The sequence below is a fragment of the Hydra vulgaris genome, chromosome 12 (assembly GCF_038396675.1).
Source record: "Hydra vulgaris chromosome 12, alternate assembly HydraT2T_AEP".
Classification (NCBI taxonomy): Eukaryota; Metazoa; Cnidaria; class Hydrozoa; order Anthoathecata; family Hydridae; genus Hydra; species Hydra vulgaris.
The window spans coordinates 79,603,538-79,616,878 of NC_088931.1; the positions used below are offsets into that span (position 1 = coordinate 79,603,538).

The following is a 13,341-nucleotide window of genomic DNA, read 5'->3' on the forward strand; positions in this document are numbered from 1 at the left end:
ATACGGCTGCATTTATACTTTTTGAAAATAAATATATTTGTTTTTATTTTGATGATATTGTTCAATATTTTGCTGATCTATGATCAGCATCATCTAGTATAATTTAAAAATATATATATATCACAATAGATCAGCAAAATATTAAACAATATATATTAAAATAAAAACAAATATATATTTTTTCAAAAAGTTTATTGCCATATTTATTGAATTCTAAATATATTTTATCTTTCGAAGATTTTATATTTATATTTATATATATATACATATATATATTTATATATATATATATATATATATATATATATATATATATATATATATATATATTTATCTATTTATTAATGTAGGAGATATTTTTGCAACAAAACACATTTGCAAATCAGGTGGTTAATGATGTTTGGATGGGCAAGGCTTTAACTGTGCAGGTCTGCTGTTGTGTGTTATTAAACTTATTTGCTGTTTTAAAATTAAATTGATTTTTTTAAATTTTATTTAGGGTACGCATACTGAGATATCAGATAATTTTGAAATAAACTACTTCATCTTTAGATCAATGTGGTAATTTGTTTTTTAAAATTATTTATATATAGATATATAATTTTTAAAGGTCTGCATTATATTATTGCTTGAAAATTACTACCGGGGTAACTATGCTTCACCAATACTTACATATACTCAACTAGTTCCTTGTTAGTTCCTAGTTGCCCTCTACCAAGTACCTTGTTGTTTTCTTCTATACCTTGCACCTAGCTAACCCTAACTACTAATTACTATTAAATAATTATTGCTGATCCACTAATGACCAATTTCTTCTGACAACTCCTGACTACTTAACATCCATAAAATAAAAATCTGAATATTTTGTACTATATGATAATATTGGAATGCGTGAATAGGAAAAAATGTTTTAATATTATGCATGTGAATAAATTTTGAATTTCAACATAAGCATATGTTTTTTAAGTCTTAGTACATTTTTAACCTTGAGAGTCCTTGTTTCGAATATTTATAATTGTCTGCAAATAATTTTTAAAGTTAAAATTATGAATATTATTAATGTTTTATAATTTTCTTACAAAATGTATGATAAATGTTAAATGTATGTTGTATTGAGTGATAACCCTAGTACTCGAACATGGCTGCTACCCAATGAAATAAGTTAAGCATAGTACTAACATGGCTGTGATGGGAACTAATCTTGGTATTTCTTGCTTACAAAGCAAGTGTTTTTTTACTATACCACAATATGGAAAAATTTGAAAAATATATAAAAATATGGAAATACTTTTAATGGGTTTTAAGTAAGAATTAGAAAATTATATTTTAAGTTTTTTTTTTTAACTTTTATTTATTTTATTATATTATTACTGAGTAGAGTCAAGAAGATCCAGTATTCATCATAAAAAAAGTTTGACATTAAAAAAAAATTTAAAAATAAGACAAGAAATTTTTTTTAATAAAAAGATTGCCAAGCCAATACCCTGAGTCAATGTAGTTGTAGTCCTTGCATCTTCTACCTATTTAAGTCAGTCTATGTATGCACATTCCGCTGTGCCAAATTCTAAATAAATTTGTAAAACAAAATTGAAAAAAATATGATAAAACAAATAAAATTAAATAATAAAAAATAGTATAAAACATTAAAAAATAAAAACAAACACATTCTACATTTAAAAAAAAGATTCAAGTCAATTAAGTCTGCGATTTTGTTGTAATTTTAAAATGTTTATTTTATATGCATTCACAATTAATTTAATGCATATTTAATATCACTTATCAAATTTTACAGTGTTTCATCAATAAAGACTCATCAGAAAAAAAAAGTTTTAATTGCTCTGTTTTTTTAAGAAGATTGAACACCCTATTTTGTGTAATACAGTCGACTCTCGATATCTCGAATACTTGATATCTCGAACTTTTGAGTATCTCGAACTTTTTTAGCGGTCCCATGGACATAACGTACTAGTTTAGGCTAAAATCCTCTCGATATCTCGAACCTTATTATCTCGAACTTTTTGGTATCTCGAACAATATTTTCTGTCCACAGGGCAATTTTCTCTCGTTATCTCGAACTTTTCAACATTTTTTTTTTCAAAAATGTTTTAATAAAATTTAATTTTTTTAAATTCCAATTTTCGAAAAAAAAAAATTTTTAATGCGATTTTTAAATTCGATTTTTTTTAAGAATCGAATTTCTGAAAAGTTTTCCTTTAATATATAATTTATTCTTTTTGTCAAACGCAGCAACATGCCGCTCGTTAAACGAAAACTCACGAACAAATCTATAATAGAAAAATGCAAGGCATTAAAAGACCTAGAGACTGGGATGTCTATCAAAGAGGTTGCCAAAAAGTATGGAGTCCCAAAGAACACATTATCAACCTGGATTAAAAATAAAACCAAGTTAGTAACCTCACTGGAAAAAAATGGCACAAAATCTAAACGGAAGAAACTTCGTAGTGGTAATTTCAAAAATGTAGACAAGGCCATATACACGTGGTTCGTTGCAAAAAGAAGTCAACAAGTACCAATTGATGGTACCATACTAAAAGAAAAGGCACTAAAATTTGCAGAAGCATTAGGAGAGTTGGATTTTAAAGCATCTGATTGTTGGTTTCATAATTGGAAAGAAAGGTCAGTTAAATTTTGTCAAATCTTGTTCAATTTTAATATAAACAAATAACATGTATCTGTTTATATTTAATTTATTTAGTTTTTAAACGTGTAGTTAAAATTCAATTATTCTGTTCCTATTTTTAGGAACGGCATCAGCTTTAAAATAATCTCAGGCAAAAGTGCCGCCGTGACGAATAATATGACTGCTTCGTGGAATGAAACTACACTTCCAACATTGCTTTTGAATTACAAGCTTGAAAACATTTTCAATGCCGATGAGTTTGGACTATTTTACCAGTGCCTACCAAACAAAACATACCATTTATCACGAGAAAAATGTTTTGGGGGAAAAAATAGTAAAGTCAGACTAACAGGCCTAGCAGCAGGGAGTGCAACAGGAGAAAAATTACCTATGTTTGTTATTGGAAAATCTAAAAACCCACGGTGTTTTAAGCACATTAAACAACTTCCTTGCGCATATAAAAATCAGCTAAAAAGTTGGATGACCGGAGACCTTTTTACAGAATGGGTAATGAAACTTGACTCATTTTTTCGTGCTCAAGACAGGAAAGTAGCACTCCTGGTGGATAACTGTTCTGCCCACCCACACATTGAAGGGCTAAGCAACATCAACCTAATATTTTTCCCCCCTAACACCACATCTGTCCTTCAGCCAATGGATCAAGGCGTAATATGAAGTCTTAAAGCTCATTATCGTCACAAAATTGTGCGTTTGTATATCAAGGCTGTCGATAATAACGAACCCATGCCAAAAATTTCTATACTTCAAGCAATGAAAGATCTTGTTTCTTCGTGGAATGCTGTGTCGAAGGAGACTGTCATCAACTGCTTTAAAAAAGCTGGTATCAGCAAAACAAACAAGAGTATTGAAGAAGCTGATGATGATCATTCTTTTAAATTTTTGACAGAAGAACTTAACCGTTTGCGAGAGTTAGATCCTCGTGCCGTCCAAGAAGATCTCTCAGCGGAATCTTACATTGGTTTAGATTGCGATGTAGTAACCACCGGTTCACTTGCTACTGATGCTGAAATCATTGCTCAGATTTTAGACCCTAATTTTGAAAACGACGATAATGAAGTTGAAGATAGCATTGACAAAGCTATTGACGTCGAAGCCCCGCCATGCCCATCTGATATTCAATTAGAAATTCCTTTTGAAACAATTCAAAATGCTTCGCTATACAGCTCAAAATACGGAAATGAAATACAATCCCAAGCACTAAAACTTGAGGATTTAATGAAGATGGAAAAGATGGATAATTTAAAGCAATATCAGATAACAGATTTTTTCCAAAAGTTGTAGTTTTTGTTGTTAATGATTTTTGTCAGAAAAATAACTTGTTTTAATGAAAATCGGGCAATTTTATTTATTTTCAACCCTTTTCTTGATATCTCAAACTCTCGATATCTCGAACTTTTTTTCCGGTCCCCTTAGTGTTCGAGATATCGAGAGTCGACTGTACTTTTAAAATTAATTGTGTTGTGCACACACATACACACACGCATATGTATGTATATATATATTAACATCTTTGCTTTCGACGAAGCTTCGAGCAGCCACTATTGGAGTTAGAAGTTACTGGAAAAGAAAAGATGAAGTTTATAGATTAAGATAACAATTAACAAACGACTTAAAAGATTGCAAGTTATGTGAATCATGAAAACAAGATAAAGGAAGCAAATTCCAAAGTACTGATGTTCAAGGAAAAAAACTAAATGAATAAAAATTTTTGGTCTTCTTATCAACACAAGAATAAATGGTAGTATCATCAGGGAACAATGCCGCCTTATATGTGAGAATTCCTGGGAGATTGTTAATGTAAGTTAAAAAAAGTATAGGGCCAAGGATAGAACCTTGAAGATCCCCTTAAGTTACAGTATATGAAGAAGAGTGCTATCTATAGAGGACAACTTTTATACTACAATTGGTAAGGAAGAATTCAATAATCTTAAAGATGTTACCTGATACACTAAAAAAAAGAACTTATGGAGAAAACCAGCATTTAATACTGTTAACAAATCAACAGTAGTAGAGAAGATAAAAATACATATTGATGATCAGAAAGTAAGTTATTAGATTCAAGATAAGAAATAAAATGTTTGTTAATTAAAGACTCAAAAAACTTGCTTATGATAGTAAGAAGGCTAATAGGACAGTAGTTAGGCGAGTCAGATTGCTATCCAGAATTTTGGAAAATAGGGATAACAGATGCTGTTTTCCAGCAGGCTGGAAAAACAAGACTCTGATAAGCACTTGTTAAATAGTTGTGAAAGTATAGATGACAGTTCCGGAGAACACTTCTGCAAGACCATAACAGGTATGTTGCCTGTTAATAAAAAGATTGCCTGTTCTTGCTGAATCTTCAGTCGATGTAGCAGCACCTCTATGTACACTAAAATAAAAATTAAACAAGAAAAATAAAAAGAGTATAAAGTAATAAAAAAAGAAAAATATATTCTGCATTAAAAAAAAAAGTTCTAGTCAATTAAGTTTGCGTTTTTGCAATAATTTAAAAACTATTAATTTTCAATTAAATTTATGGTTTTAATTTTTAGATAACACGAAAGTGTTAGACAATCAAAAGTAATTAAAAGTGGCATAGTTTGTTGATTTTTTACCTTCCATTCTTTATATATATATATATATTAGGGCTGGTACTGATTAATTTTTTTTTGTTCGATTAATCGTCTAAAATTTTAATCGATTAATCGATTAATTTCGATTAATTCTGAAGTCGACAGAATAACCTGCTTTTCACCACTGGTGAGGTGAAGTTGTTATCGGTAAACGTTAACTAACTACAGTATCCACAAACGTTAACAAACAAGACACTTAATCCCTGCTATACTGTATTCAGTTTAATTGACAAGTACAAGTAGGCATCACTTTAGCCAGTCACGTAAACGAACAAGGGCGTTAACGTTTTCTGGAAGTAGATAAGATCGCAGTTTGTTGACAATGTACCCTGACAAACTAAACAGTCTTTCACAAGGAACAGAAGTGGCAGGTACACACAGAATTGTCTGCACAAAACTGCTCAGGTTAGGGTAACGATGCCTGTTCAGTTGCCACCACATAATGGGGATTCTCAGTTTCTGGAATTACACCTTCTTCTTGATATCGTGTAAGCTCAGCCAGAGAGCCATTTACTGTTTGTGATTCATCTGATGAGGATTGCGATTCCGAGTCGCTGACCAACAGAGTAAGTTTCAGTTTCTTACGCACAGGTTCTGATGCCTCGCCAGTGCTGGTAGTAGTTTCACGTTCAGCTCTCTGTCTTTGGTTACAGTACACCCGAAATGCATTAGAAAGTATTGTCCAAACTGCTTCACGTTTCTCTCTTGAGAGACAGCCGAGTTTCTTGTAACGTGGGTCTAATGCCACAGCCATTTGCAACGTTGGCAATGCATCAATGTTTTCAATGCGACCTGAGAAGTCATTTAGTGTTGCAGATTTGAAACGTGCTATATACCCTGGATCGTCATCATTAACCCGCAGAAGTTTGCGCAAAAATGCTGTTCACTACCAATATACTCATATAGAAACTGGCAACATTATCAGCAGTGTGCCTTTCTTCAACATTTATGCAAGCTAAAGCGACAGATGTCAGTTTCCACTCAGAATCAATCTAATGACCTGTTATCCCACAGTACGATTCATTGTTGGTGGAGGTCCAAAAGTCAGTAGTTAGAGCAATACTATGAATGCATTCTAGAGCTTTCTTGTGCTCATTCAACTTCTCATTGTACATCTCTCCAATGACAGTGTCGATTGTACGGCGACTGGGCAAAGTATAAGTCTGGTTTTGAAGGGCAATACGAAGCACCGCCTCTAGTCCAGCATCTTCTACAATTGCTGTTGAACGTCCAGAACTGGCAATCCAATGAGCTATTGCCACCTTCAGGTCCGCTGAGACCTTTTCACTGACAGGCTTGTTTGACTAACACGTAAATAAATTGGTGATTGATTTTATCTGAGGGATCATCTTACGTTTACTGTCGACAACCTGTTGATATTTCAGAGGATGCTTGTGCTGAAGGTGATAAGTCAGTGATGTGTTTGAGCCACGGAAAGCAAACTGTTTATTGCAGTGAACGCAGTTTATTTTATCACCTTCGTCTACTTTACCATCAGCATTCAACTTGAAAACAAAATGCTTGCTTAACTTTCCAGTTAAATGTTTGACAGAAACGTTGCCGCAGCCATATTTGCAAAACAAACTTTGTTTACTTTAGAAACGGATATAGAAATGTAAGATAATGTTCCCAGGTCAGTAAGTATTTTAAAATATGACAAAATTTTTAGTCGAGATTTTCAAGGTACGCGCTTTCAAAATTAATTTTATATTTATCGAATTCTATTGAAAAATTCTAAATTTAATACTCTTTTTCGTCATGGCTAATGACTTTGAAACAATTGATTTTGAAAAGTTGCGTTTAGACGTTTTTAAAACTTTTAAAACTGAAAATAACTTCTTTGCAAATGATTTATATGAAAACAATATATTTTTTTTATAAATTTTTATGCTTAACATTTATCAAATTAACAGATATCAAAATATATTGTTCATGCTAAAATTTAAATTAGGCCAAGTACCATACCACTTCACAAATAATTTCTTTATAAATAACGTTAATAAATATAATATGAGAGAAACAGGTAATCTTGAGTTTATTCTAATTGAAGAATATTAAAGTTAACTTTAATATTCGAGTAGTTTTAATACAACTAGTTGTACTTAGTATATAATATATTACCTATATTGAACATAATATATATTATTCACTTGTAAGGGCTTCGTGATAAGATCAGTACGATCTTCTTGAAGTCCTGTCTGTACTATTTTAATTATAATTATAATCTCGTTTATATATTTTGACTAAGGAAACTTGTAAATATTACTATTATAATATACGAAACTTGTAAATATATATATGTACGGCAAAAAAAAAAAAAAAAAAATAAGTAACGGAAAACCGGCAAAAATTAATCGAAATATTACTGATTAAAGAAATTTTAATTGATTAATTAAATTAGCGATTAATCGATTAATTAATCGTTAATTTCCGCAGCCCTAATATATATATATAAATATATATATATATATATATATATATATATATATATATATATATATATATATATATATATATATATATATATATATATATATCGGAATTAGGATCAGCATTCAGCAATGGCGACCTAAAAATGTTTGAGGTGGGTGAAAAATTGCCAACCTCATTTCAATGTTTTATGGTAGAGCCTTTGTATTAATATATATATATATTAATATATATTTATTTATATATATATATATATATATATATATATATATATATATATATATATATATATATATATATATATATATATATATATATATATATATATATATATATATATATATATATATATATATATAAAGAGAGAGAGGTAGTTATATATAGAGATATATATAGATATATATTTAGTACAGTTTTATGTATATTATATCATGTTACAGTATGAGATATACATATTATATTATATCCACTTTTCATTAATGATCTACCAGATCAAGATCGAAAAACCCTAAACTTTACGTTAATGACAGTAAAATAGTAAACATAAAAAATCATAATGATTTAATAAGACTTCAAAATAATATAAATAATTCATATAATGAAGTCATGATCATTTATTTGGCTCAAAAAATTTAATTATGAAAAGTTCAAGATGATGCATTTCAAAAATAAAATCTAAATACCACATTTATAATTGGCTTATATTTATAATGTCTTATATTGATTGCAATTATAATTATATTTTAAGTAACACAGATACTGAATTTTACTATAGTCAACTTGTGACTCTAGTAACTTTAGGCTCTAGCAGCCTTAGTTATGCTAGCTATTAGCTAGCATAACTAAGGCTATTAGTAATGCAATTTAAATTACTGCTATTAGTAATGCAATTTAAATTACTGCTATTAGTAATGCAATTTAAATTATTAGTAAAAAATTATGGTTAAGCAAGGTTAGATGTTATGAAATTAACTACACTAGAAAAACATAAAATACATGGAGATTTTTGCAGAAATACAACCAGGTATCACTTTTTCTAAAATCAGGTTGTAAATTCATGGAACAACTTACTGACTGATATAATAGAAGCTGATTTGAAGAAGTTTCGATAAGAAACTAGAAAACTTTGCAGAAATCAAAACAAACAAAAAACTAAATAACCATTTCACAGCTATTAACATTAGTTTTTATGATTATACTATTATTATTATTATTTATTATTATTATTATTAATATCCCTCATCTTCGTTTTTAAAGACACTGGAGAACACTTTGAACACTCTAACTATTGACCAATCATCTGACCATTATTAGTAAAGTCTTTGAAACCTTTTTTTTATTTTTTTATTAGCAAGTTTCTAATATCTATTTTTGAGTCTAACATCTTACTCTTTGACAATCGATACAAATTTCTATCCTCTTGTTGTAGTGTTGACTTGTTTATCTTTAATAAGTATTAGATATAAGCGGTGAAACACCCAAAAGCAGTGAGACAAGGGCTATTGCTTTTGATATATATCATTGGCTGGCATGTCGGTCTTCTTCATAAGCTTGCTTCTTTTGGTGTATCTGGGAAACTTTTTGAAATTATTGAATCATCTCTTTTTTTTCTTTTTTTTCTTTTATTTTATTTTAATTTTTTTTTTTTTTTTTGTTATTCACCTCCTCAAGGCCGAGAAGGCCACTACAGAGAGGAGGCTACTTAATAGTGGTTATAACCCTCTCTCAACTCTATAACTCCTAAACACAAACCTTGACGAACAAGGCTGCTGCGCGGAGAAACAAGTTCTAACCACAGTATTTAAGTTGTAGTTGATTACCAACACTCTACTTTATTTCCAGTAATTTCTACGGTAGCACAAGGTTTCAACATTGGTCCTGTTTTATTCTTCCTCAATATTAATGATCCTTCTAATAATCTTTAAAGTAGCTCTACTGATGATGCAACTGGATATCCCAGTTTTGACAAAAAAGTCATTACTTTTTTATTGCAGTTGATCTTGAATCTGGCCTCTCTTTTGTGACAACTTAGAGCTTGCAGTTGCTGGTGAATTTTAACTCAAACAAAACTATATATATATATATATATATATATATATATATATATATATATATATATATATATTTTATATATATATATATATATATATATATATATATATATATATATATATATATATATATATATATATATACATATATATATATATATATATATATATATATATATATATATATATATATATATATATATATATATATATATATATATATATATATATATATATATATAGGGAAAACTAGGGTATAATAGGGTACTTAAGGAAAAGTCATCAAAAAACTGGCAAAAATATTTAAATAAAAACATTTTTTTTTTAATGGCAAAATACAACGTAAACTACTACCTGACCTACTAAAACTACTAAACTGACTAAAACTACTAAACTGACAAAAGAAAATGTCAATAGCATTAAATAAAAAAAATTGTTTAACATTTAAAAATCTTTGGAAAAAACCATTTTGCCCCATGCTAGAGGCAAAATGGGGTATACAATGTAACAATAACATATGTTATAGACTTTAGGCATAGTTCACAAGTAAAACTTGACCTTTTATCTTTTTCTTCTTAACCAGCACACAAATAATGTGCCCAGCTGTGGCAATCACTTTAAGAAAACTAACTTTCAACACTAGTCAAGTAATTTTCTTAACAAAAGAGACAGGAAGTGTCTTCCTCTAAAATTTTTACCATTTTCCTCTTTTTAGATAAAGTGTATTATGTATTATCCACCTACTTTAGCAATTTCATTTTTTATATATATGCATAACCATTTTTGTTTGTCATTTTGAGCCTTTTTCCTTTTTTTGATGGATTTTGCTCATTTTCACTCATGGTGTCTAATAGCAAGGCTCTATATGGAGAGGAGGTCAGGATTGCAATTTTTCCTCTCTGTCTTGGTAGTCTCCTTTGTAGTGACTGCTTTGGTATTGGAATGATAAACCTTGGAGATACATTTTGAAATGATGTGGTATTAACATTGCTCATAGAAGTGGTTAAAATGCTGGAAGAAGTGGACATAATGCTGGTAAAATCAGATGATTGGCTTGTAGAAGCATTTGTATGGATGTTAGAAACATTCAGATTCCTACTGAAAGCAGATACTTGGGTTGTAGGTACCATTGGATGACTGGTACTTACAGATAGATGGCTGACAGAAGCACAGAGGTGGCTAGTAACAGTCATGTCACATGTATTAGCAACAGGGTTTGCTTTAATTAAATTAATATCAGTAGTTTCTGCTGCCAGAAAGTCTGCTTCAGAACAAACATTTCTATTAACTGGCCATATCCTGCTTTTTAAAAGCCATTTATGGCATATGTCATTGTGGCAGCTTCCAAGTAGGCTGAGCCAAAAAGTAGTTTCTATTTGAAATTTAGTAACCACACCCCAAGGATTTTTTCTCAACCGTTTCTTGATATTGTGGTCATAGTAAGAGTTAAGTAGCTTCATATAAGCCAAATCCAAGGGCTGCATTTAATGTGTGCGATGAGGAGGCAAATACAGAAGAGTTATACCATTCTCTCTCACAATGTTAATCAGTTCAATATTCTATTGTGAGGTTTATGTTCATCTAAAATAAGTAGAACTAGAGAGCTTATTTTGGCCGCTGAATATTGAATAAAATTTTTTAACCACAAAATAAACAATTCTTTTTGTATCCATCTGCTTGAGTGGCATTTAGCCCAGGCACCATCCATTAATTCTGGCTTCATTTAAGTAAAGATCATTATTGCTAGCATGTACCTCCCATACCTGTTTTGTCACAATTCCAGATGTTTTTAACATGTTGCTTGTTTATATTCACAACATCTTCCAGTAAAGAAAGTCTAAGAAAAGTTCACACATTTCAAAATTCAAAAATTTTGATAATACCTAGTTTATATTAAAAGTTTATATAAATATAGTTTATATAATTAAATGCAATATGAGCTTTCACGTATCACAAGAAATAATAAATTTCTGCATCATATAATATAACACAGTTAAATTAGATCGAAGTTAATTTTAAGTCATATTTACTTAGTCAAGACAAGTTTTGCTAAAATTTTAAAGTAATGCAACTGTTGGTGGCATTTTTTACTATGATTCAAAATTCAAAATCAATCACTATTTAGATGTTTCCACACTCAGAACAAGGTCTACTTGCAAACAAACATTTTGCCCCAGTACCTCATTTTGCACCAGTTTCCCCTATATATATATATATATATATATATATATATATATATATATATATATATATATATATATATATATATATATATATATATATATATATATTTATATATATATATATTTATATATATATATATATTTATATATATATATATATATATATTTATATATATATATATATATATATATATATATATATATATATATATATATATATATATATCTATGTATATATATATATATATCTATGTATATATATCTATGTATATATATATATATCTATGTAGTAGTAGTAGTAGTAGTAGTAGTAGTAGTAGTAGTAGTAGTAGTAGTAGTAGTAGTAGTAGTAGTAGATGCTGTAGCCGCCCGAAGACGACGAGTGTGTGTATTAATAACACACTTAGACAGCCGTGTCAGTATTAATTTTATTTAAAAGGAGCCAATTGTCTAATTGTGCTTTAAAACTGTTTACTGATTTTGCATTAACTACATCTTTAGGTAGTTTATTCCATGGTTTTGTTATTCTGTTAGTAAAGAATGAGTGTCCTAAGTTGCACTTTGTTTTTTCGCGTTCAAACCTGACACCGTTTCCTCTAGATATTTGAAAATCATTAGGCTTGAAACCGTTTAAAAAGTCCACATTTTCAATCTTATTTAATAACTTATAAGTCTGGATCAAATCTCCACGAAGTCTGCGTTCACATAATGGGCTGAGGCCAAGAATCTCCAGTCTTTCCTCGTATTTCGTATTTGCCAGAGTCGGATTGAGTCTCGTAGCCCTGTGTTGAACTTTCTCGAGCAGTTCTATTTCTCCTTTAAGCTGAGGGGACCACACTGGAACCGCGAATTCAATTATTGGGCGAACAAACGTCACATATAAGACTTTAAGAGTCTGCACATCCAGTTTCACAAATGTGTTTTTAATCATTCCCAGCATTTTATTTGCCTTCGAGCTGCAAGATATAATTTGCTGTCTCCATTTCATGTTTGCTGAGAATAATACGCCTAGATCTTTTTGAATAGTAGTTTGTCCTAGGACAACATTATCCATAGAATAATCGTGTTTTAAATTGTTACTTCCATAATGTATTATTTCGCATTTTTCTTTATTGAATTTCACTAACCATTCTTTAGACCAGTCTTTAGACAGTCAAAGTCTAAATAAACCACATCTACCGGACGATTCAGTGCGATATTTTCTGTCAAATAATCCACAGTTTCCATGAGATTTGTCGTGCATGATCTAGATTTAACAAATCCATGTTGGCACTTCGATAAAAATTTATTGTTCGTAAAATGTGCCAAAAGTGAGTCTTTTATTATGCTTTCCAGAATTTTACATGGCACAGAAGTCAGTGATACTGGTCGATAATTATTCGCTTCTAGCTTACTGCCTT

At 29.7% G+C, this 13,341-nt stretch overlaps 1 protein-coding gene across 3 annotated transcripts in view; it reads left to right on the forward strand.

The window, feature by feature from the left end:
• The window catches only part of LOC105843114 (putative uncharacterized protein DDB_G0267716), a 72,274-nt gene that overhangs the window by 37,980 nt on the left and 20,953 nt on the right, over positions 1–13,341 (forward strand). For all 3 annotated transcript variants that reach the window (XM_065814589.1, XM_065814587.1, XM_065814588.1), the window contains exons 4-5: positions 351–428; positions 500–561. In XM_065814589.1, coding sequence (XP_065670661.1) covers positions 351–428; positions 500–561 — 140 coding nt within the window. The remainder of the gene's footprint in view (positions 1–350; positions 429–499; positions 562–13,341) is intronic.